This window comes from Cariama cristata, unplaced genomic scaffold, assembly GCF_000690535.1.
Source record: "Cariama cristata isolate BGI_N322 unplaced genomic scaffold, ASM69053v1 scaffold20588, whole genome shotgun sequence".
NCBI lineage: Eukaryota > Metazoa > Chordata > Aves > Cariamiformes > Cariamidae > Cariama > Cariama cristata.
The window spans coordinates 610-25,533 of NW_009630872.1; the positions used below are offsets into that span (position 1 = coordinate 610).

Consider the following 24,924-nt stretch of genomic DNA (forward strand, 5'->3'; position numbering starts at 1 on the left):
GCCTTGAAGCGTGGGAGGTGGGACCTTTGCACACCTTTGTTTTTTTTCAGGCAGTCAAGGTATAAGATCTGCATTCAGAGGAGAAAAGCCAAATGCAAAGAGATGAAAATGGTTTATTTCCTGTCTGTGTTCATTAAGAAGTATCTCCAGCCATGTTATTTTATTTTGTGGGGGTTTATAAGGGGATATCTATTGTATGAAGTGCTGAAGAAGTGTGGTAGAACAAGCAGAGCGAGCACTGCCACGCTGCTTCATAGTCAGCTGCTCTGAGCATAGCCTTTGGCCTAAAAACTGCTCTGCTGTGGGAGGGACTAAAATGGGCTTAATGTAATGCTATTTTATAAAAAGAGTTTTAAGAGATGCCTGATAAGCTACCAGTTGGTTGACTGGGAAGCTCTCAACTATGTTCAGGTTTTCAAAAGGCATTCAACAAGATTTACCACTGAAAGCTCGTAAAGAAATCAAGCTAACACAGCAGAAGAAAGTTATTGCTTGAGTAAATAATTAGCTAAAAGATAGGAAGCAGAAGATCACCTGGCACAGAGGGGAGTGAGGGGGAGTTTCTTTGTATTTTCGCTAGGGCCTGTGTTCAACATATCATAAACTATCAAATAAACAGTCAATGCTGAGCTGATGAATTTTTCTTGTGAAATCGACTGATATATTGTAGTAAAGACAAGTGCCATCAGTGAAGCTTTAAAGTCTTCATGCTAATAGCTAGCTGAATGAAACAATAGTGGATAATATTCACTGTAGGTGAGTCCAAAGAGGTGTAGCATGGGACAGAGATGATCACACGTTTACGGTTATATATGTATACACATGTATTTCTGTAAAGTGCTTATATAATGGTGGGCTTTGAAGTGAACTTAGAGTGAGACCTTGGGGTAATAATAAACATTGCTTAAAAAAAAGTATTTTAGTGCTCAGCAGTTGTACAAAAAGAGAACAAACCAGAGCATTATTATTTAGCTACAGAAGGCTGTGGTTTGCGCGCATCTTGGACATTGTAGGCAGATGTGGTCCTCTGACATCAGAAACAGGTAAAGGGGAAGTTTAAGGGATTCAGAGAAGGTAGGTAAAGATAATTGAAGATAGGGGATAAGTTCAGTCGTAGGATTGAATACATCCTTGTGGAAGCTTTTGTCTGGAAGAGATGTCTGAGTGGAGTCTGATAAAGATCTGTAAAATTGCACATGGAATGAATGTAAATAGGGAAATGATTATTCACTGCTTCAGTATAACTCCTTGACTACTCACTGCTAATGCAAGAGCTACAGCGTACCAAATGAAATTATGGGGTGACAAGTACAAAACAAAAGGGAGCTGGCTTTTAGAGTCCTGGTATGTGCTAAGAGGTCACAGCAAGGCTTCCGAAAAGGACTGAAAAATTTTCCATAAGAAGAATTACTTGCCATTGAGTTTTTGGCTAAAACATGTGGAAGCAAAGATAATATTTTCATAAAATACCCCTGTATTTTTGACAGTTAGTAGCACTCTTTCACATCTGAACTGGCCGATACTAGAGACAGATTAATTGTGCACGTGGATTTGTTGAGAGAGTGCAGGGATTTGGATGAGTTTGAGAGGCCTTACTTACCTTTCCTGCAGGAAACTGGGCAACTTGAGCACTAGTTAATTATGGGTGTTTAGAAGGACCTGTTTATTTTGCTATACATGTTTTTGCTGATGCAAAATTAACATGTGCTGTATTTGATTCTAGTTAAAAGTCTATCCAGACCTGTGCTAATACAAATGCTTTTGATGCAGCCTTTTTTTATTACATTAGTGCACACTTTTGTGTGGATCTGACATTCATTTTTAGAATGAACAGAGTAAGATGAAAAAAGTTATAAACAAATTCTTCAGTCAGGGCTGAAAGGTTCATCTTGGAGGATTAGAAGTGGGTGGACTGAATTGCATTTCTTGTAGTAAATAGATTATTTTGTATTTTAAAGGACTTGTTTTGCCTTCACAATGTTTGGCGACTTATTTGAAGAGGATTTTTCCTTTATTTCAAACAATCATTGTGGAAAAGGGAAGAAATCAAAGCCCAGAGATTCTGAGCCTCCAGCTCCCAGGGATTTCACCAACCTAAGTGGTATCAAAAATCAAGGTGGGACCTGCTACCTCAATTCCCTTCTACAGACTCTGCTTTTCACACCTGAATTTAGAGGTAACATGTTCAAAATACTCCTAAAATAGTGTTGGAATTGCTATTTTACAGTGACTTGCATTTCTAGTTATTTATTAAAGAAACACTGCAAGCAGAGATTGTTTTCAGGAGCAGTTTGTTTTGGTTCACTTCAAATAAGTTATTACAGAATACTCAGAGCTATTGATCTATAAAATCAGTATTGTCACTTCTGCACAAAATGTGAGTATTGTTGTAAACATTACCGTTTCTTACAGGTGGACAGTTACAGTTTGTGTAAATAAGAGAAGTTATTGCTGTCTATAAAGTGTCATTCATTTTTTAAATGCAACCATTACAATTCCTGAAAAAATATTTTGCCATCTAAACACTTTCATGCTTACTTCGGCTTTACTGTTATAACTTGAACCGGTTGCAAGGATGAATGATGTTCAGAAATGTTGTTTAATGTCTTATTTTGCCAAAAAGAATAGCATCATACTGCTTAACAGTTAAAATACAATAAATCTTTAAAGAGGGAATATTGTCTTTTTTTTAAATAGGCATTTTTCTTTATGATTACAGAGGCGCTGTTCTCTCTCGGTCCTGAAGAACTTGGGACTCTGGATGATAGCAGTAAACCAGATGCCAAGGTATGTAAAATTTGTCAGTAGTCACTGCTGAGTGTTGATTTGGAAGAATATAGTTTCATATGAAACTTCTGTGAGAATGAATGAAAGCCTAACTTTGATACTGAAAGACAATTTGGTTGCCAGATACTCGATTTTTCACACAGTTGTAAGTTTTCGGTGCTGTTAACTTTTGCTTCAGAAGTAAGATATTGAGCCTGTTTCTGATGAAATCGATACCAGAGACCATTTTGTCTTCAAGGAGAGCAGGAACAAGCCCAAATTCCATACAGTCCTTTTTTTAGATTTTTCTCTTCTGTAATTGAAGCTACAGTGCCACAACTTTTTTGTCACCAGGAGAGGAAAAAAAAAACCAAACCAAAACACAACAACAACAACAAAAACCAGTAAAATGTGTGCAGCCTAGATGACTACACAGAGGCTCTCTGAAGGTTTAACAGCCTACTCATGCACAAGGTGGTATGGAACTGGAATTTAATCTTTGTTTGAAAAGTGCATACTAAAATTGACTACAGAATTTCATTCTGCAGTTCTCAAGTTAAAGTGACACAACTGATTGCTTGAAAAGTTTTTTTTTTCTTTAAGTCCAAGATAAATACAGGTAGCTGATGAAAGTTGTTGACATTAACTGTTTTCCTTCCCATCTCATTCCACCCACCACCAAACCCTTTACTAAGCAAGGAGTAGCACATGTTAAATCTATTTGTCCTGATGTCTTGTAGCTGAGTTCTTAAGGTTTAGTATTATGACAAATATCAGAGAAAGCTGTCCTTTTTTACTATGGTGATGGCTTAATTTTAATCTGTACAGTTTTGCTTTATTGCAAAACATATATTCCACAACTGTATTTGGCTGAGTAAGGTGAGGCACTGTAGATTTTTTGGGAACCAAGTCTGACTGCTGCTTTAGTGTGAATTGAGTAACCTGTGTTATGAAATCCATAGACAGAGGTGATTTATTTCAAGTTTTGTACTAAATTATTTTTATTTAAATGATTGACTTGAAGACTCTTTCTGATCTGTTGAGTATATTTTGTTTTTTATTTCTAGGTTCGCATAATTCCATTACAACTTCAACGGTTATTTGCCCAGCTTCTGCTCTTGGACCAGCAGGCTGCATCTACAACAGACCTTACTGAGAGCTTCGGGTGGAACAGCCATGAGGTACAAATCGCCATCGATGACACAAACTTTCTCCTAAATGGAGAAGATTTTTTTTTTTAAGTTTGACATTTAAGAAATGTCTTTAAATACTTCAAGCTGTGCAGATAGCATTGAATTGTGTAAAGTATTGTTGTATACTATTGTATCTCCACATGAAGTACGTGCCAATTTTTTACAGCAAGCAACAGAAGAAAATTGTTCCGTTAGATATGATTTCAGTAGCTTTTCCTTTGATTTTACAAGAATGTTTTTCCAACAGTAATTAGGGTTCTTGGCCTCAAATACTTAGATTCTTACCTAAATTGAACTGCGTAACTCATTTTAGAGTTTAGTCTAAATCTACCCAAGTGAAAGTGTCTTATGTAGCTACTCAGAGAGCGTAACTAAATTAAGAATAACAAATAATAATTAAGGTAGTAATTTACTACTCAAGGTAGTAAGTACATGGGTAGTCATTGAGGCAGCTGTCTTTGTCACACTTAATATATGTTGTTTTTAAGCAATAAGCAAAGCAGATGGCACTCTTTTTTTTTTCTTCAAGTTTGTTTTTTTTAATCATGCAGGAGATGAGGCAACATGATGTGCAGGAATTAAATCGAATTCTGTTCAGTGCTTTGGAAACTTCCCTTGTGGGGACTTCAGGTCATGACCTTATTAACCGATTGTACCATGGGATTGTTGTCAACCAGATTGTTTGTAAAGAATGCAAGAATATCAGTGAGAGACAGGTAAAGTCAGACGATTTTTCTGGATAGTTTTCTGTTCAGTCTGTTGAAGATACTTTAAATGTTGGGTTTTTTTAACTCCAAAAACGATAACTTCTTTCTTGACTATCACTGGTGGCCTTGTTGAATCTAGGTAGTGCGTATTGGTCAGTGCGCTGCAGACTTGAAAACGTGAAAATTATGCATGACACTGTTGTTAAGTCTCGACTGGCATTTTTTAAACCACCTACATCAGGCTGTGGCTTACTTGTGTTTTTACAAAAAAAAAAAAATGGTTACTGTATCTTCTGAGTTGGCAAGCATTGCCTTTAGTAGATCAGTTAGCAGAGTGCTAACAGTGAGGTAACAACAGTAAAACATATCTTTACAGTCTTTAATGCTCTTTGTAATTTAAAAAAAGTGCGTTGGTTTTAAATTAATTTATCTTCTGTGGATGTATGGGGTTTTTTTTGCCTTGTCAGCAATGAAAGAAAAATGAATGCTTACATCTGCTGTGGTGAATGGGATGAGTATTGTGAACTTACACCACTTACTACCTTTCTTTTTTTTGGGTTGTACTTCTGCATAGGAAGATTTCTTAGACCTAACAGTGGCAGTAAAAGGTGTTACTGGCTTGGAGGAGGCCCTGTGGAACATGTATGTGGAAGAAGAGTACTTTGAAAATGAGAACTTGTATCGGTGCGGAGCCTGTGATAAACTTGTTGAAGCTTCAAAGGTAATGCATTGGTGATTCTCAGTGTTCAGTTTGCTAACAGATGGGAACTTTGTTTACATTGCTGTGTCTGCCCTGTAACTCTGAAATAAAAAATATCCATATCTTTAGTCAGACAGTATCTAACAAGAGGATGCCAAAATCTGATGTTTTTTTAAACCCCAGCAACTGTGGCAAGAAAACCTGGTGTGACTCATTCTTTGACTTAGTTTGTTGCAGTCTTTAATCTAGCCAATGGTGAATGGAATGGCATGTAGTTTGGAGAGTATTGCCTCATTCACACACCTCTGCTGTGCTTCGCTTTGGGCATTTCAGAGAATAGGCTGAAAGATAAACTAGACCATAAAGAAAAAATAAACAGATTCATGTAGTGAAGAAAACCATGGAAATTCTCTCATGAAGAGCCCAAATGGGAGAGAAAAATAATGAACAACTGTTGATCTGCACAGGGAAATGGGATCTGTTGATCCAGGTATTGTGTTGTTTCCGTGATGCTGAGGAGGTTTTGCAGTGGTAAGTTAACACCTTAGAAGGTGTTTTCAACATGTTCTGTATTGCTAGAGCCTTCAAGTGAGTAAGAATTTATTCATTTAAGGAACCATCCAGCTCATCTAATGTGTTAGACAGTGGGTATGTTTTCACCGTGTATGTCTGCGTCGTTCCCATCTGCCAGCTTACTTCTGGCATAACTACCACCACTTGGCGTCCTCTCTCAGTGAGCTTTTCAACCAGTTGTTGCATGCTAAGCCAGTGGCTTCCAACCATGGGCACTACCAGGAGTTTCCCTCCATCTGAGAGGCCAGGCAGGAGGAGAGTGAAAATCCAGGCATGGCAAAGCCTCGAAGTCATGTTCCTGTGGTCAGAGTATGGGCTGTGAAAGTCATCTCCTTCAGGCTGCAGCGTGAAGATGCTTTTGAAGGAAGCCGAAGGGTTTATCTGTTGAGTTGTGCTGCTGTGTCATAATCTTCTTGTTAATGATTTACTGCTTTGATCTGTGCTCAGCTATCATAAAATGGTTTAGTTGGAAGCGACCTTAAAGATCATAAAGACCTTAAAGTTCCAACCCCCTGCCATGGGCAGGGACACCTTCCACCAGACCAGGTTGCTCAAAACCCCATCCAACCTGGCCTTGAACACTCCCAGGGATGGGGCATCCACAACTTCTCTGGGCAACCTGTGCCACTGCTTCACCACCCTCATGGTGCAGAATTTCTTCGTTATATCTAATCTAAATTTACCCTCATTCAGTTTAAAGCTATGGGTTAGAACTGTTTGGTTTGGGTTGTGTTTGGTTTTGTGGTTTTTGTTTTTTTTTTAATTACTTGCAAAGCCAAATGCAGTGACCCTTTCCTATACAGAGTCATCAGAGCTCCTCAGTGTTCAACAGAGAACTGTTGGTGTTAAGCCTGTGGTGTTTATTGGGTGTGGTCCTCAGGAGCTCAGAGACATCCAGACTGGAGTAGTCCTTTGTCTGCCTAGAATCATAGAATCATTATGGTTGGAAGAGACCTCAAAGATCATCAAGTCCAACTGTGCCTAGTTCCCTGCCTTCACCCCTGGGCACCTCGGGAAAGCTTCAGATGCTTGACACTTGTTAATGTCCTCCACAGGAGCTATGTATGTGACCCTGAGTGCTTTATTAAACGGTGGCATGGCTGTTAATGCTGGTTACTGTCTGTATGTCAGTGCAGCCTGCAGCATCGTTATGCTGATAAGATTGTCCCTGTTTGTTATGACGCTTTGGACTGGTTTCCCCAACATAGTATTAAAATTTAAGACCCTTTATTTGTTTTCTCGTCCATCCCTTTAGCCAGGGAAGAGCAGCCCAGTGAGAGCTTTGAGAGGTGCGTGTCTTTGAGTTGCATTTTTCCAGAATGATACAAAGAAGTCTTCCTTCTGTGTCATAAGTTGTTTTTTTCTTTTTCTTTTTTTTTTTTTTCCCCTCCCGATAAAAAGTTGCTCCTTTTTCCTGTTATTCCCATTAGTTTTTGTAAAGGGGAAACAAACATAGCTATTGGTGCACTCAGTGGTATTCTGCCATCTTCACAACAGCAAAGCTTTTTGGGCTACTGTGGTGACTCTCTTCTGCGGCAGGATGAGTGCAATCCAAATCTTGCAGCACACTTAATGTGGAAGGGAGTGGGTGCAAAGGCAAACTGAGGACAAGTGAAGTTACTTAGTGACTCAGGAGTTCAGGAACGTTTGCCGGTGCCTCACGTGGCTTAGTTATAAGGGCTTGTTTGAGATAAACTTTGCTGGGTTCAAGGGAGTGCAAGATAACAGTTGCTTATCTCTCAAATGTGCTGATACATGCAAGAAGACAGTGGGAACTCCGAATATGGGTAAGAAATCATAGCTGGGGAATGCTGGGGTGTGAATGGACAACCTTCATGTTTCTTAAACCAGATGTGTGTTCCTGGGAGGCTCTTTGTTACAGCTCTGCAAATGGAGAGTTGGATGGAGATATTGGAAAGGCTCGGAAGCATGTCCATTGAATCCACGCTTACGTTCAGAGGTGATAAAAGATGGTTTTGCTTCACTCCGGGGTTCCTGATGTGCTCACACACCAAGCTGTTTGATCTTGATTAATATTCTTCCTTACTAAAATGGATTATATTGGTTTTCCTGCCTTGAAGGTCCTCTCCTGTATAAATGAGGGAGACTTTTAACTCTTGCTTAGTTGTTCTGTGGCTGGCTGTAAGGGCTCCCAGGATACATCTACCCCATCCCACTCGGGCACAACATTGTGCTCATTTACTGTAGCCCACAGATCTTGGTCAAGGCCCTTTTCTTCAAGTAGCATGGCAGATATTAAGCAAGATGGCACTGTGATACATTCTGGTGAAATTTTTCAGACTGTTTCTGTTGCATTCGGAGGCAGCCCAATAGTCGCTCAGCAACAGGCCACAAAATATATGCAGGAGTGACCTCTTTTTATGGATAACATACACCTGTCAGACCCAGTTATTTTACAGATAGGATCATTTCTGACTTCCACGTTTGAAAACACTGTGCCTATATGAGCCCTGACCTATACTTGGGGTCACGCAACCCCAGGGAACTACAAAACTTCTCAAAGTTCCTTGGAATAAACCTCAGGTGATGTACAAACGCCGTGTTTGGAGATGACTGGGAAGGACCAGAAGAGTAATATCCCCAGCCTCAGTTGAGGTCCTTTCCTGGCAGCAGAAGCAAGTGTGTAGGCTGCATTTGTAGTTTGAGCTTTCTTTGTAGCTTTTTTTTTTTCTGGTGGGTGGCTTCAACACCTGCATCAGAGGCTGAGCATCCCACTGTTCATCTGGGAATGGCAAAGCTACCACGAAGCTGTGTTGCTCTTCTGCAGTACCTGCTGTCGGGCAGCAGTTTGAGTGTTTGTGCTTTTTTCTCTGGGCTCCCAGGGTCTGTGTGGGATTGTTGGTGGCAGATGCTGTGCAAGGGGTGAGACCAAAGTTGCTGGGAAGATGCCATATAGCTTGACTTCACACGTAAGCACAAACCCAGGAGTTTGAAGCAGTTGCTTCTTTGTATAAAATTCAAGAAAATCCTCTTACAAAGAACACGTGGGCTGTGGAAACGTAATTACTGACTAGAATTTCAGCAATGTCCTCCTTCGTTTTCTGTAGCAGGATAAAGTATGGGACTGGTGATCACCATTCAAGGAAAGTGTAGGGCTTAATAGAGGGGAAAGATCTTGATTGCTTCTAGGATGTATAGTTGGCAGGGTAGACATTTTAAAAATGAAGGCTCTGGTCATGTCTGCCTGGTTGTTAGGAAGTTTTGTTGGAAGATAAAGAGTTGACGATAACCCGGTGGAAACACTATTCTGTTGTAAATGTGTGCTTACGATTTTTTAAAATCATTTTACAGTCTGCTAAACTGCGCAAGCTGCCACCCTTTCTCACCATTTCTCTCCTGAGATTTAACTTTGACTTTGAGAAGTGTGAACGATACAAGGAAACGAGCTGCTATACATTCCCCATCCAGATAAATCTGAGGCCTTTTTGTGAGCAGGTTTGTACTGTTGTATTTGTTAAAGTTCCTATATACTCAGCAGAGAACGGATATCACAAGGACAAGTTATCTTTTATTTTGCGTTTTGTCAGGGCAAGGTATTTGAGAAACTTTGTCACGTTCTTCTTTGTCCCTAATTCCAAATGTTTGGAATTCCAATTTGTTTCCAAAAGACCGCTTTCTAACTTGTAGCTATACAAAGGGAAAGGATGTAATAATTACCTAAAACTTAATCTGATGTTTCTTTAAAAGAAAGATTATCACCTGGAAGTTGAAATTTATTTTTGTATTGTCATTGTCTGATAATGTCATGTATAAATTTAGCTATATATGTTTTATGTACCTACAGTTATTTCATTTTTCTTAGGAATCTGTCGTTGCATTCATATATATGTATTTTGATTATAAACTGAGCTATACCATTGCTTGATGACAATTTTTGAGCCTTAAAATATATAAAGAATATACTTAATAGAGACACTGTTATTGAAAAGGATGTTTTTCTTCTTGAAATGTTGCAATGCAAGCTTGGAAATTTCTCAGTGTTTGCGGTTTTTTTCACTTGGTTTGTGTATATAAATGCATTGCTTGTTTTTTTTCCTCTAGTCTTTTAAACAAAATAAGCCTGGTTATGAACAAACAGTTTGAGCCATTCTATTATTTGCATCAATATTTTATTGTTTTGAATTTCCAATATTGTTCAGAATCACGCTTAAAAGGATGCTTAATAAACCTGTACCTTGGTCCATGATTTGTGTCAGTCCATACTGGTGTTCCTCAGCACTGAAAAGCCATTGCAATCTCTGCCCACTGAGAATTATCTGAAGCTATGCTGATGGTGTAAAACTGTCCTTGTCTGAAAGACCTACTGATCTATGTTGTTGTTGTTGTTATTGTTTTTCTTTTTAAAGACTGAAATGGATGATTCAGAGTACATGTATGAGCTCTTCTCTGTTATTATACATAAAGGTGGCTGCTATGGAGGACACTATCATGTTTATATCAGAGATGTGGATGAATTAGGAAACTGGCAATTACAAGTAAGTCCTAAAGGTTTTTTCTTCTTGCTTGATATGTCGCATTTTTCAGGAAAGTATTAAGAGATAGTGGATGAAATGTACATCCAAACTAGTTAATACTTTAGTTAAGCATTTGGTCTCTTACCTCCTTGAGAAGGCTAGTTTTCCACAGTATACGATATCTATCAAGATTTTAGCAAATTTTAGCTTTCCGATCTGCTCAGCTATCTAACGTTACCGGGTTCACTTTTTCTTTCCCAAATGAATTAATATCTTTGCTCAAAACTAGCACAGTCATTTTAGTGGATGACTCTGGCTAGCTGTTTCTAACTAATGCAAATGCCTTTTTTTTTTTTTTTAAAAAAAAAAAAAATCTGCATGACAATATACAGACAATATCAGAATTTCCTTCACACTTCTAATTTGTGCATGCCGATGTTAGTACAGACTATAATGGAAAACCACTAGTTGTGTGTGAAACAACAGTATTTATGAGTTTGTTTATTTTTCTTATACAGGAAGAAGAGGATAGACTGATTGAAGATAAGGCTTTGCGAGATACCGAAAATGCCAAAGAAACAGAAAATCCATTGGCAGTCTTAAATGGGATTTTGTCAGAGGTATGGTATGTAAGAAATTCATTGCTTTGATTTTGATATTAGGGAACCTAGAAGAAGGGGTTAGTGTGTGCAAGAGTGGGCAGGTTTAGGTGTACAGAACTCTTCCGAACTTACTGTGAAGCATATAAAACTTAACCTGACTTTAATACTAATAGTGGCTCTTGACACAGAAAAGGGCACTTTTTTGAGTATTTCTTAAGTTGCTTACCGACGCTGTTGCAAAAGGTGATGTTACATTGGTTTATTAACAAACAGGAATGATTTAAGCACTTCAGAGTTGTCTTCTTTGTATTGATCTCTTGTAGCCTTCATTATCCTACTTCTTAATTTCTCTGTAGGAAGAATCTAAAATTCCTGTGGATCAGTTAGGGCAGAAACTATTGGAGAAAACAGGGGTGTCCTGGAATAAGAAATACCGAAAACAATACGGAGCATTACGAAAGGTAGTATGCGTGTATGTTAGTTTGTTTTTTACTGTTAAGATAACTTTATGTTTATATTCCTATTGAATAGTCAGTAGGATGATAATTGAAAGTACTGGCCCTTGGACTAGCAAGATAGAGCATGTGTAAAAGAGGTTTGTAAGATAAATTAGTAGACTTGGGAATACGAACAAGATTCTCAAGGGATTGTCTGCCTGAAAGCTTGTATCTTTTTTTCTGTCTGTATGGTTGACCTATAAAAAAATTAACCTTATGTTGTGTCTGTGGATGAAGCTGCAACAGCACTACTACCACTTGAATGTAAAATCACTGATGAGAATTAAAGGAGAAATACAGTACCTCTTCACAGTCATAACAGAAATGAGGTTTTGAAAACGTATGCCACTTTTTGGTTGATTAGGGCATGTTCATAGATTAATACTTCCAGTAAAATCTTGTTTGTCCAATTGCTTACTGTATTTTCTAATGCTTTAAGGAAAATGCTTAAGCATTTGTGTTATAGATATGTGGAAAATTCACGTCTGACTGTTTTTTTTAATAGAGCTAGCAACACAGTTTTCACAGTAATTATTTAAATGTAGTTGTGAAATCTGGATGTGAGTCTCCTGCAGAGGTAGATGCTTTTCTGACTTTGACAGGGAAGGGATAGAAACAAGTTGTGAGCAACCCAGTATTAATCATTTCAAAGTTTGAGTGCTGTTGTGAATATCACCAAAGCTGATGTTTTCATAAGTGCTGGATCTATACCAAGAGCACATTGATCAGTGCAGGACTTGCCTTATTGAAATAGTTGTAAATTGTTTTATGCTTTTTGAAGTATCAAATGAGTTTTTGATTATGATTAAAACTGAAATTCAGATTTATTTTTTTTTTTCTTGAGGGAGTGAGGTGGTTTTTGTAGTTTGGGGTGGGGAGTGGAGGGGGTGTCTACCCCCTCATCCCTCAAGAGCCACAATTTTGGTTTGTGTAATTTGAGCACCAAGCTTGTTTGAAGTATCTGCATGCTGCTAAAATGAAAGTAGAGAACAGAGTGGATAAGCTGTGCAAAACTGAGTGAGTAGGTTTTAAGTTCTTGAGATGCCACAATGGGTAGCGTTAATTTGGGTAAGGTACAGCTCAACAGACCAGAATTGAGCTCAAGATCCCTGTCTGTCTGGTAAATACAGAAGAGAGCACTTCCTACGGAGTCTAGGAAGCAGAAAGTACCAATGTTAGAGGGCTAAACTTGTTGGGATGGTACTCTGTGTGTCTCATAAAGCAGAAGCTTTTTCACTGCCTACAGAGCATCTCCCCTGTGCTACCTTTCCAGGGACAGAGAGTATGCCCTTGTGAGAAGTGTTTTGAAAGGACTCCGGTGTCTCAAGCAATCCTTGAAATTCAGAAGTTAGTCTGGTAGAATTCTTAGTGATGCATGTATGTTGAAAGCAATTCTTTTGCCGTTTCTTGCATGCTAGTTTGAAGTTACATAAGAAACAAAGCCAGCAATAGTATATAAAAGATCAGGCAGATAAATGGTGGTAGGAAAATTACATTTTTCTGTCTAAACTGAGGAAATACGTGAGGAAGTGTTATAAAACCAAGTTTGAAGCGATGGAGTTTGTGTATCAATTTGAGGATGAATCAGGTGAAGTAGCTAATGCAGTCTGCTATATTTAAAACTGGATATCTTCTTCATCTTGTCCTTGCTTTCCTTTTAGTATTTGCAGAATCATCCTCAGGTATTTCAGTTCAGTCCTGATGAAAATAAGGTTGGTCTGAAGGAGAAATGCAAGCTCCCATTTAAATCAGATTCTCAAGGACAAGATCTCCGAAGCCCTCCTCAGAAGAATGACGTTCAGTGGAATTCAGAAAAAAAACCTACAAGGCTAAGGGACAGTTCCGCTGGTCGCCATTGGTTTGATCTGAATGATTCAAAAGTCCAGCCGATCAAGGAGCAGGATATTGAGAAACAATTTCAGGGTAAAGAGAGTGCCTACATGCTGTTTTATCGAAAATCTGAGTTAAAAAGACCACCTGAAGGTACACAAAGCTCATCTTGATATTCTGGGGGCTTCCTTCATCGACAGCTTGTTTTCTGGAGGTCAGAGGCTGTTGGGCCTTTCTGTCCTTTCCAAGACTTGAAGATACAGTTCTCTTTTTAGTGCTTATTTGAAAAAAGGGTTAACTAAGATACATGGAGGTTACCTCCAAGGAGGTAGTGACCAGTTAATTGACTGTAGCTGATGCTAACTTTTTTCCTAGTGCACTTCACAAATACTGGCAGAACATCTCCTACTGAAACAAATACAAGTTGTTGCTAACGGCACTCGCGTATCAGTTCCCCTCAGGGAAGAATTGATGGGAAGAAGTAAAAGCTCTTGTTTGTTCTTTGTGTCATCTTGCAGTTTAATTTTCTCTCTTTACGAAAGGATGCAACGTTATTGCTCTGAATTTTCAATGATTACCGTACTGTAATGTCTCATCTTGATCGCTTTTCTTGTTTGCCAAAACACATTTTAAGCAGCTGAGGCCAAACTAGCCTATATTATTTGTTGCAGCGCGAGGAAATCCAAGGTACCAAATTCCTGAACACCTTCTGAATGAAATGAATGCTGCTAATACTGAGCTGCAAAAAAAGAGGTATATTAATGTAACTGTACCAATCTCAAACAGCATTCTTAATCTGCAGATCTCTGAAGTGATTTTAAAATGAAACAAACTCATTGGGTAGAGACAGATACTAAAATGATTCGATGTCATAGAAGTTAATTGAGGATTACGACTTTCATGTCCAGATTCAGCCTTCTACTGGTTCCCTGCCTCCCTGTTAGTGGCATAACTAGGCGTTCTGCAGAATTTCAAGGAAAACTTACAGTTTAAAATTGTACCATTTTCTGGTGAAAATCAGTGCAGTTCTGGAAGGAGAATGAAATATGTTATCTTAATTATGTTATAAAGGGAGTTCTCCACTGGGAGAAGGGGGGAATAACTTGTTTTACAGTGAAATACCAGATAAATGGTATCCTTTCCCAGAAACGTGGAGAAAGGAGCTAGTGGTATTCAGATTGGTCGAAACTTTTCCTTCTGTTGGGGAACACACAGAACTGATGATAGACCTGAATCACAGTTAAGCTATCAAAATATAGACGCACACAAGAAACACAAGTCTTGTGTGATATTTCTGTACTGTGCAAATTTCACTCCTTTATTTTTTTTTTAAATGGTGTATTTGTTGCTAAATTTAGCTAATAGAACTGGGTATAGATATAAAAGAGGAAAAGGCATGGCTGTCTCTGTCCTGACTTAGTTTCCCTGTAGTTTTTCTGTCTCTGCATTTCAACAGTGTACTGATCTGGAACACAGCCTGAAAAAACCTACAATCTCCGCATCCCTAAAGGTGAAGTTCATCATTCTGTTTAGAAAGGTAGAAGCAAGGTATAGAAACACACAGAACGTACAGTTACAGTGCTTATGTGGAGAATGTCTACGCTAGCTCTATATTGTACAACATGTAAATCACTGTCATCTTTGAACACCTTCTTTGCATACCCCTTGATGGAAGGGGGAACACGACAGTGAATTTAGCCATGAGGGTATGAGTTCCAGGACAACTGCACAGAAGCATCTCTGAAATAAGCTAGCCATTTGTCAGGTGTTAAATTCACCAGTTTATTATTGTTTTATTCTTTCAAAGAGCGGAATGTGACTCGGCAAACAATGGCATTGATTTACATCTCCATTTGAGCTCGCGTTACAAATTTCACAATGGGGCTCTGCATCCTTCCCTTACTTGGAAAGAGAGTGTTGTGGATTTGACTATGGATAGAAGAAAAACGCTAGGAGACCTTCGACAATCGGTATTCCAGGTATTTGCTATATTAAATTAACTCAAACACTTCATTTTCACTTGAGCTACAACATTTACATGCTTATTTATGCCACAGTTTTCATCTCGGTGAGAAATTTTCAAGAGTAAATGCAATTTCAGGAGGCTAAAAACTATATGGGTTTATACAGAAAGAAACACTGATTTGAGGTCTGTTCTTGAAGTATTGAAGAAGCCATGAAATTGAAGAAACTTTATGTATACTTGAAAGTTCTCATAAGCTATGTATTTATATTTGGGCAGCATGTACATGGGCGTGGATTGACACTTTGCAAAACTCCAAGCTTATTCTTAACATTTCAGTTTGTGACAGATTTGTCTTTGTATTTTCAAGGAGCTAGCTGCCCTTTAAAGGAAATAATCAGAGTAGTTTAAGAAAAAAGAAAATTAGTTAAAAGAAGTATTTACCTTAACTATTGAATGTGGTATCTTTGCATTTATTCTCTACTATGTTAAAGGAATATGACATTTTGTAAAATGCTTTTTTTTATAGAGATCTAAATCAAAGCTAACTTAATGTCAGGAAACACGGTTTGCTTTTCCTGTACCTTACCACCTTTGGTTAGTGTCCAGCTGAAACTTCATTTTTGTCTGTCTGGTGACTAGTCTGAAAGGCTGAGTCCTAAAGGCTTGGCTGTTGCCTGTGTTACTAGCCTCGTGGAAATAAATAGCTGTGACTTGTTAAATGTCAAAGTGAGCTTGGTAGCCAGGCTGTAACAGTTTTCAGCAAAGTTGTAACTTTGAGTGATGCGAGTTACTGCTTGCTGTTAGTTTTTGTATATATTTATTCTTTCTGATTAGATGTTGGAATCTTGGGAAGGAGACATGATTCTCACTATTGCCAAGCATTTACCAGCAGGACTGCATCTTTACCAGATACTTGATGGTAAGGCTACCATATACAAGGCTTCCGTGTTATTTGTATGTTGTATTTACTGCAGGCATCAAGGATTTCATACGTAAAACATCTTGGAGATGTGTAGTGATCACTTTTCAACCTCAAACTTAGGTACAAGTCCACTGCTGTTATTTAGGACACTCTTATTAGTGAAAAGCAGGGTTTTGAGACTTTTATAAATGTAATCTTTCTTGTGAAGTGCAGTAAGACTGCAGATCTTATGCAAGTTAAACACATTTGCTGACAAAAATACAGCAGGCTGTATTTTGACCTTGATTTGCTTATGAATGTTTGCTTTCATAGTATTTACCTAGTAGGTAGAGGAGAGGATAGAAAAGAAGAGCCACAGTGACATCAAAGAAAAATGTTAGACCTAAGCTGAAGTAGGAATTTTAAAAAAGAAAAATGCTTACATAAAGAGTACATTAATTTATTAAGAGTACATTAGTATTTTAAAATCATGAGTTCTATCTCCAGCTTTGCATTGTTACACAATTCTAGGTGTTTATCTTCAAAAGCCTGTTCAGCCATTTTTAAATTTTATAGTCTTTGTGGTCTGTTTCAAAAAATTAGGGTTCTACCAGAACATAACCCAACTTTCCATGATGTTGGCATCAACACAGAGAGGCACTCAGAGCTGCTGTAAAAATTCCTCCAGATGCTAGTATAGTTCTTTAAATGACAATGACTTTTAAAAAAATCTGAATCTGACTTACAGTAGGAAGGTAAAAGAAACTGCAACTTGGGCATTAGTATTTCAAAGGATAGGCTTGGAATGTACAGTATGTAACTCATTTATTAAATCCAACCTTTTTATTTTAGATCTGTTGGTTCACTGTTAAATCTCGTATAGATAATCCTGACCAAGTAGCTTTGCCAGATGTTAACTTGGGCCTCGGTTTGCAAGGGAAATGGAATTGAAACCTTTGTGCTGCGGCCCTCTACTCGGTGCGAGTGCTGTAGGGATGTGTACCCACTTGTGTTGCTCTTGCTACACAAGTGAACCCTAACTTACCCACTGGAAATGCTGACCGCACAGTAGCTTTTTTAATGATACACTTGAGGCAGAGTAGAATGTGCTAGCGTATTTCGGTTTACCCGCTGACCCTGCTTGTCTGTTTTGTGGGGGGTGAGAACTTGATGATTTGCTCCCTTTTAGGAGATGAGCTGACACTGGAGGGCATTGGGCTGGCTGATGGAGCAGACATCTTCGTGTGGAATGGGAAGGAGGTAAAAGAACCAAATACCCTCTCTCCTTGTCAGTTTTAAAGAGACAAGATGCCATCTCCAGATGTGTTTTTGGAAATGTCAATCTGTTCTGCAGATGTGCTGCTGACATACCAAAGTTGGCTTTCGGGACACCTCTTCAGCCTCATCTAGGATACTATGTTTTTACAGCTTCTCAGTGTGTCTTGAGTGACATACATTATGCTGCTTGATTAAAATTATAAATAGAATTAAACTATGCAGAATGCAATATGGTCAGATTGATAAGTGCCTGCAGATGCCCAATGCCGGTTACATTGGAGTATATTCTGAAAACATCTGGTGCCTCTTGGAAGGAGATCAGTTGATAGTAACGCAATAGCAAAAACTGATGCCCTGTAGTGAATCATTTCACATATAAAATTATACCTGTCAATGAGTACTTCTGTGTATGGTCTCCCGCAATACTAGTGCGGCATCTTCCTAAGGCATCTGCTTAACTTTCAAACGCTTGCCTCAGTGGTTACGTAGCACAGCATTTTATTCCATCTCTGTAATGGAATAAAATATTACTTGTAAAATATTTTTGTTGTAAAGGTATGCATTTTCTTTCTGATTTATCAAAAAAAAAAAAAAGAAGAAAACCAGAAGAAAACATCTGGTAACAGAGTCGTTCTTGTCTTGGTTATACTTTTGATATGGTCTTCACTACTCCAGCTTCCGGCGTGATTAAATTGTCTTAGTCAAAGAATATGGTTCCTTGCCCAGGCTGAATGTTCGAAAGGCCACATTTAAAAATCTAACTCTTTTGATCTGCTTCAGTGACACTTTTGGGTAGTTCTTTAATATCCTGAGGTGCTAAATTCCTCTGTTCTTAATCTGATGGGGACCAAGTGTCCGCTGGCTTCCCAGCTGGTGCTACCAATGTATTTAGTCTACATGCAGACTTAGAACAGACCATTATGCTTTCTCTTCCCAACACCTTTGAGTTACCCTAGTTCTTTATTCAGCAGGCATTTGGTCAAAGGGGATTTATTTCTAACGAGGAGAGAGATTCCATCTTTTTGTCTCAATTTTATTGTCATTTATTGCTGTGCAGTCTCTTTTGTATTTTATTGATCACCACTGCATAAATCTTGCATTCCTTACTTCAGGTTGGTGGTACAAAGGTGATGACAGGCCCTGATCATGAACCTGTGGTCATAAACGTTCTTCGTTTAGTGGAGTATAACGAAGGAGGGAAGGGTCAGCATTTCACAGAATCGCAGCATGTCTTTTCATGCAGCACAAAACTGGGTGATCTGCACAAAGCCTTAGCACCGTCAGGGGGAATCATTCTAAAGAACAGCTCAGGACCAGATAAAGAAGCCAAGAACTGGGAAGTTTTTCTTGAAGAAGATATGAAGGAAACGGTCAAAAGTGTTGGTCTGATGGATGGATGCTCAGTACTAATCTTAGACAGCCATGACCAGAGGTAACCATTTTGAGTACAAGTATAATTAAAGAAAAAAGCAATTTTGGCAAAAACTGTTTAGTTAAAATTATGCTAGTTGTGTATATATTCTTTTAACTAATTGTCACTTTGAGCTTTTTAATTCAAGGTAGTGTAATCTTAGGTTTTGGAGATCAGGTACTTGCCAACTACTAGATATTTCTTTGCTCTCGAAGTGCAGATGCAGTCACATCCTTTGTCTTACACTTGTAAAGGGAGAAACCTAGCGAGAACAACTTGTGCCCAGTGTGCTGGCATATCTTTGGCATAACCTGCATTTCTGAGGTTTGTATGGTGTCGTTCTTCGAGAGAGTTGGTGGGATGAGAGAACAGAGCAGTATCGGAACAGCTCTGCTGAAGCTCCCAGTTGAATCTAAAGTTGCCAGGGGCAAATTTCTGGTCTCACTTCACTTCCCAGTGCATAGCCCTTAGTTTAGATTCCCTTTTTCGGAGACATGTATATGTGCTTGTTACATAAATTCTGACTTCCTAGTTGAAACAGTACTGAAAAATTGAGATTAAATCAAGCAGTTAGAGAGTTCTTAATGAAAAACTGTTTCTGTGTTTATAAACAGTAGCGGAGAGACAAAGAAAATCTCAAATTTTAGTTATGACTAGGTATGCTTTTACAGTATATTTTCCAGAAGCTTTAAATTCAACCTCAGAAAGTGACTTAAACTGTGAAGTGCCTTCAGAAGCTCATGTCCCATCGAAAGCCAGTTAGCAAAACATAGTTTTTACTGGTTTGTTCAGTAACCAGCCCAGAGGTGCCTGGATGCTGCCTGAGGCCTCTGGCTCTTACTCTGTGACATGCCATCACTATTGATGACCTAGGCATTATTGGTTTATTTGAGACCTTTGCTATTTAGCCATCTAGCCCAGACAATGTGTAGTTTTCCTGTCTTTGACCATCTTTGCACTGCTCATTTTTACAGCTTCGTGGATGTGTCAAGTGGCAATCTGACTGCTTTTACATATGACATCAGCTGGCTCCAAGTTAAAAACTTCTGCAGAACGGAAGATGAAGGGAAACACGTTAAAATTACTGCCACTATTGAAACAGTAAGGAATTTGTTTGTTCAGGGATATAACACAAGCTGTTTTGCTGGAAAGCTTGGCTGGTGCACTTGGGCCAATTAATGAGGAGTGGATTTGACCTTAGAGCTGAAGTTTTTCTGTTATGAAAATACTGTGCAACTCGGAGTTACTGTTACTGCAATACTTTGACTGCTGTGTAATAAGACTGTAAAGCTGGTAACTTAAACCAGTGCAGTCTATATTAGTGTGTTTTAGTGTGAAAAACTTACTTTTTTGGACCATCTTGTAAATGTATGTTTGGTGAGGCTATGTCAGTAAACAAAAGGTAAAAGAGGAGGAAAGTATTATTTCTTGCTTTCAACATAGGATAGGAAACAATACTGGTTTTCCCTGAGAGGTGAACTTGTCTGGTACCTTTTCTGCCTCCTAAATTATTTTCTATTAAGGAAAATATGAAGTACTACTTAGTTTTGCTCACAAAATTACAATTTGTGAAAAATCAGTCTTTTGATAAATCCAAAAATTAAATACCACTTTCTTTTCTTTGGAATGCTGTTTTTAAGAAAAATTTCCACAAATGTGTTATGATCTCAGTACATTTATTTATTCTAAGTATTTGGTATGATAATGTTAGAGCAATGTTTCTCAGCTGCGCGTAGTGTTAACAGGAATAAGAACATGACTAGGATGCGTTTCAAGTGAAGACTGCCTTTTGTGGATTGTTTAGCAGGTGTGTTACTGACATTCTGTATTGGAGGTGTTAATATTGCTTTCTTTTAGGTGATGTCAGATATCAAAATGAAAGCAATACGGGAGCTTCAGCTGGAGGAAGAACTAGGTAAGTCTTCAGCCGCTTTACTCTTACATCTGATAATGTTAGAATTTACTGGTTATCTTCCTGTTTTTGCATCACTCTATTCAAAACAGCAAGTCCATTGCTGTTGGCAGTGTTTTGGGGATGAAAGAGGATGCAAAGGACTTAAAATTAATCTAATTTTGAATAAAATTACTATTATTCAAGACTTAAAAAAAATTGCTGTAAGTCTTGATTAAAATGCATTTTATGAAGGTATTTCTCAGAAGCTGTTTTAATAGGAATAATCATGTCACCTTACTAAAGTATTACATTAAAAATTTAAGAAGGTTTGTTTTTTTCCCTTATTCCTTTCTTTAAGACACTCCAGTTTTCTTTCTTCAAAGCTTTTGTCGATGCCTTTACCTTTTGAAGCACTTGGTCAGTTTTAGAGTATTTTACTGTTGGTGGCTAATAGCTGGCTTCAAAGAGATAAGTAATCTTTCACTGAAAGGATGAAAACGAAGACTGTTCATGAAGTCTCTAGGAATCTCTCTCCAATTGTACTTTTGATGTAATGCTTCCAGAGGGAGACCTCGAAGATAAACATGTTGTTGTTGTTAATCTTAAGTTATCTGTCTAAAGTTCTGAGCCAAATTTCTTCTTATTTGAATTACTGAATACATTTATCTCTCTTTCCTGCCCTTTTTGTTACAGCAAATGACAGCTGTCTTAGACCTGTTAGTGGAAATGGGAAACTTCTTTCTCCAGGTAAATTTATTTATTTAATCATCTTTCTGGAAGAAGTTCAATTGGGAAACTTTAAGCTTCCCTTTGCCCTTTCCTGGGAGAAGTACACACACATAACTCCGCTAGTTTCCAGGCTTAAATGAAGCGGTTGTGTGGGTGGGGTTTTTTCCAGTTTTACTGTTTATTAACAATACCAATACAAAGCTACAGGTTAAACTTCAGTGTTCGGCTTGGTTTTATTACTTGCATTCCTAATGAGTAAAACTGATTAGCATACCTGCTGCTGTTTATTGACCACTGGCCATGTGCTTCAAGACTGTGGGAATTAACAGAAAGTTCTGTTTCCCATAATTATTTTATAAATTGAGAAGTCTTTAAATGATCTGTTTTGAATCATATTTAATACATTACAGAGCAACTTTCTAGATGTTCCAGGAAGCAGAGTCGTCATTCCACATCTTTGTAACTTACATTTCCTGAAACAAAATGGACTAAAAGTGTTTGTTAGAGTATTGATAAGCAAGGTTGGATTTCAGAACAGCTTGAGCAGCAAACTTGAGTCCTGTGGTGATGGAGCAAGCACTGTTAGGTTCCTGTTTATTGTGAGAAGGCAGCTTGTGTCTGTAGTTTATGAAGCACACTGAATTACGTGTGGATTTCTCCTTCTGTAAGAGTGGAGGAACACGTTCGTGCCATAGCCTGCTCTTTGATTTGGATGAGCATGTGATGCCATCTGTCACTATATAACTGTACTAATATATTTTGCTAATATATTACATTAGTAAAAAACGGCCAGGAAGCCAAGGAGAGATTAATTCCCCTCCATTCAGTGCTTATCAGACAACATCTGGAGTATTGTGTCCATTTTGGGGGCTCCCCAGCATGAGAAAGCAGCCCTTACAAATGAGAACCAGTCCAGAGGAGAGCACCCAGGATGGTCTGGGAGCTGGAACATCGGAGAGAGGAGGAAAGCTGTGTTTTTCCAACCTGAAGAGGAAGAGGCTTGAGGGGAGGAGGGGTAATTGCCATCTTTAACTCCTTAACATGGACCTGTAGAGGAGGCAGAGCCATTCCTCTCAGAGGAGCACATGGAAAGGATCCGAGGCAGCAAACACAGGTTTCAGTGAGGAAAATTCCAGCTAGTATAGTCGGGGGTAAAGGGGATTCATGTTGGGAGTGGTCAAACAATAGACAGGGAACCCTGAGAGGCTGGGAGTTATCCGTCCTGGAGGTATTCAGAGCTTGACGGGGAAAAAGCGCGGAGTCCAGCTTCAGAACTGGTTCTGCTTTGAGCAGGGATTTGGACCAGACAACCTACAAAGATCCCTTCCAACCTAAATTATTCTGTCACCCTCGCTGGTGGGGAGGAACCTTTACACAAATGTTGCTTTGCTTTTGTCATAGGAGGCTTACAGATCTGTTGTCAACACTTTGGTAGTGAAGCTCTCTCAATGTCACTGAACGTTTTTGTCTTATTCTAAAGAACAGCATAATAGAATGGATATTTTCAGGAAGCATCAGCTTATGATATTCTCCTTGGTTTTGTCCTCCCTGAAGTGCCTGAGGATTATACTGTCAAGGAAGCAGAACTGAAAATGGGAAGCTTGCTAGGACTGTGTCATGGGAAAGCCCCAACTTCCACTCAGGTATGGTAGTGCTGTGACTGAAAAAAGTCTCGCGCTGCTTTTATGCTTTGTTTAGACTTCCCAATATTTCATGTAGTCCTCTTTTTACTCTTGTAATGGTTGTAAATGGCCTGGGAAAAAATACTCGGTGACACTGAATTATATATATCAGCATGAAGACTCACACCATTTATTTCAGTTGGAGAAGGCCAAGAGCATATGTATGACCAGTTAATATAGCTCATATGACTAATGGTAAATCATTTATCATTTGTCTGTCTGTGGTTGTCCAGCTTCTGTACTCTGGTGTGTATGTGCTCTTGTAAAGAGCATGAAGTAAGAAAAGGGGGATATTGCTTTTGGTATCTACAAGTTGTAAATGTGCAAGAGAATAAATAGTTGTATGTTTCTAAAGATCAGAGTGTTAGGGGGTTTTATCTCTCCCTTGCGGCAGACATGTACAGGTGGTTAATGAAGCTCTACCGATGGCTGTAACTCAGTTGCATGTGCTTCTCTATTTGTACTGCTTAGATTGTTTTCTTTAGCCCAAAGGAGTTTCAGTGCTGTTTGATGACAGGGAGTGTTATTTCACAATATTTCCATGCTTAAATATGTATTCTGATAGCTTATACTTGCATTTTTAGCTTTTCTTGTATTTTTTTGTTGGGAGTGACCGAAACGCAAGCCCGGAGATGGAGATAGTTGTGGAAGAGACTGCCTCCGTCAAAGAGGTAAGTCTAGCTGCTTTTAAAAGCTTTTGTCATGCCTGGGTCAGGTCTGCTGCTCCTGGAGAACTTTGCCTTATACCTGTGCATCACTTCAGGTTACCAGGAGACACCAAGGCAAAGGAACTCTGTTTCAGCTCCAAAAAGACAGCACGAAGAATGCTTTGATCTTTCACCAAGCAGTAAAGAGATATCCTTACTTTTTTTCCAAGAATGAGCATAGCCCAACTGCTTCGTGCATGGCTAGCCGCTTCTTTTATACACAGCAGTCTTCAGAATGATACGCAGTCATGGCAGAGCTTGCCACAGTTCTCTTGTAGTTCACCAGACTCTGAATGCATAGAATTGGAGTGAGAGGAGTCAGGAAGAACTGTGCACAGAGCAAAAGAAGCAGTTCTTGATACTGCCAATCCATTTTTCTGGCACGGAGTGCCAGTGTCTACGAGTAGTGGCTGGAAAGTGTTGAGTTTGCAGGTTTGATTTCTAAAAGGTGCACCTTCAAACTCTGGGACAGGATTTGTTCCAGTAAAGCAACAAACACAGCACAGATTTTTTTTTTTTTTTCTAAACAGTTTGTAAAAGCTGACTTACCTGATGTAATGAATTTCGTGCCTGAAAACAGTCTCATACTTGGGGGGTTAATATATAGCTCAAATACTCCACATCTGTGTAATTATATTGTTTTTAGGAATTGAGCGGAGTCAGTCAGTCTTTATCTTAGAAAATTCTAGTGTAGATTTGCTGAAAACTTTTTCGCAACCCATGCATTGAGACAAGTCTCACCGTATGTTTCTTTTTTCAGTGTCTACGTTTAATGCTGGAAAAATCTGGATTATCAGGTTAGTTGTATTGTTATTTAATGATTTTTTTTTTAAAAGGAATTTCCAGATTTCTAATACAGCTCTTGTTACCCTAAAACTTACAACTTTTAAGTTTGTTACAATGATCTTTGTGTCATTGTAATGTGAGGAGGGGAAAGAATTACAAATTTGCAGTCTTGCACTGATAATCTGGCTGTGCAGTTAGTTAGAATAGAATCATAGAATCGTTATGGT

The 24,924-nt window shown here is 38.6% G+C and overlaps 1 protein-coding gene across 1 annotated transcript; it reads left to right on the forward strand.

Moving 5' to 3' along the window:
- Positions 1-1,941: 1,941 nt before the first annotated feature.
- On the forward strand, positions 1,942-24,708 carry USP40 (ubiquitin specific peptidase 40; the record flags this gene model as incomplete). The annotated part of the gene is made up of 21 exons (XM_009705744.1): positions 1,942-2,176; positions 2,720-2,787; positions 3,834-3,947; positions 4,511-4,675; positions 5,241-5,387; positions 9,252-9,395; positions 10,307-10,435; positions 10,933-11,034; positions 11,373-11,477; positions 13,175-13,496; positions 14,015-14,096; positions 15,151-15,322; positions 16,144-16,228; positions 17,400-17,470; positions 18,601-18,920; positions 19,874-20,000; positions 20,757-20,814; positions 21,487-21,540; positions 23,077-23,165; positions 23,789-23,875; positions 24,672-24,708. Coding segments are annotated over exons 1-21 (2,677 nt in total), but the record flags the coding sequence as incomplete, so codon positions are not given.
- Positions 24,709-24,924: the final 216 nt, after the last annotated feature.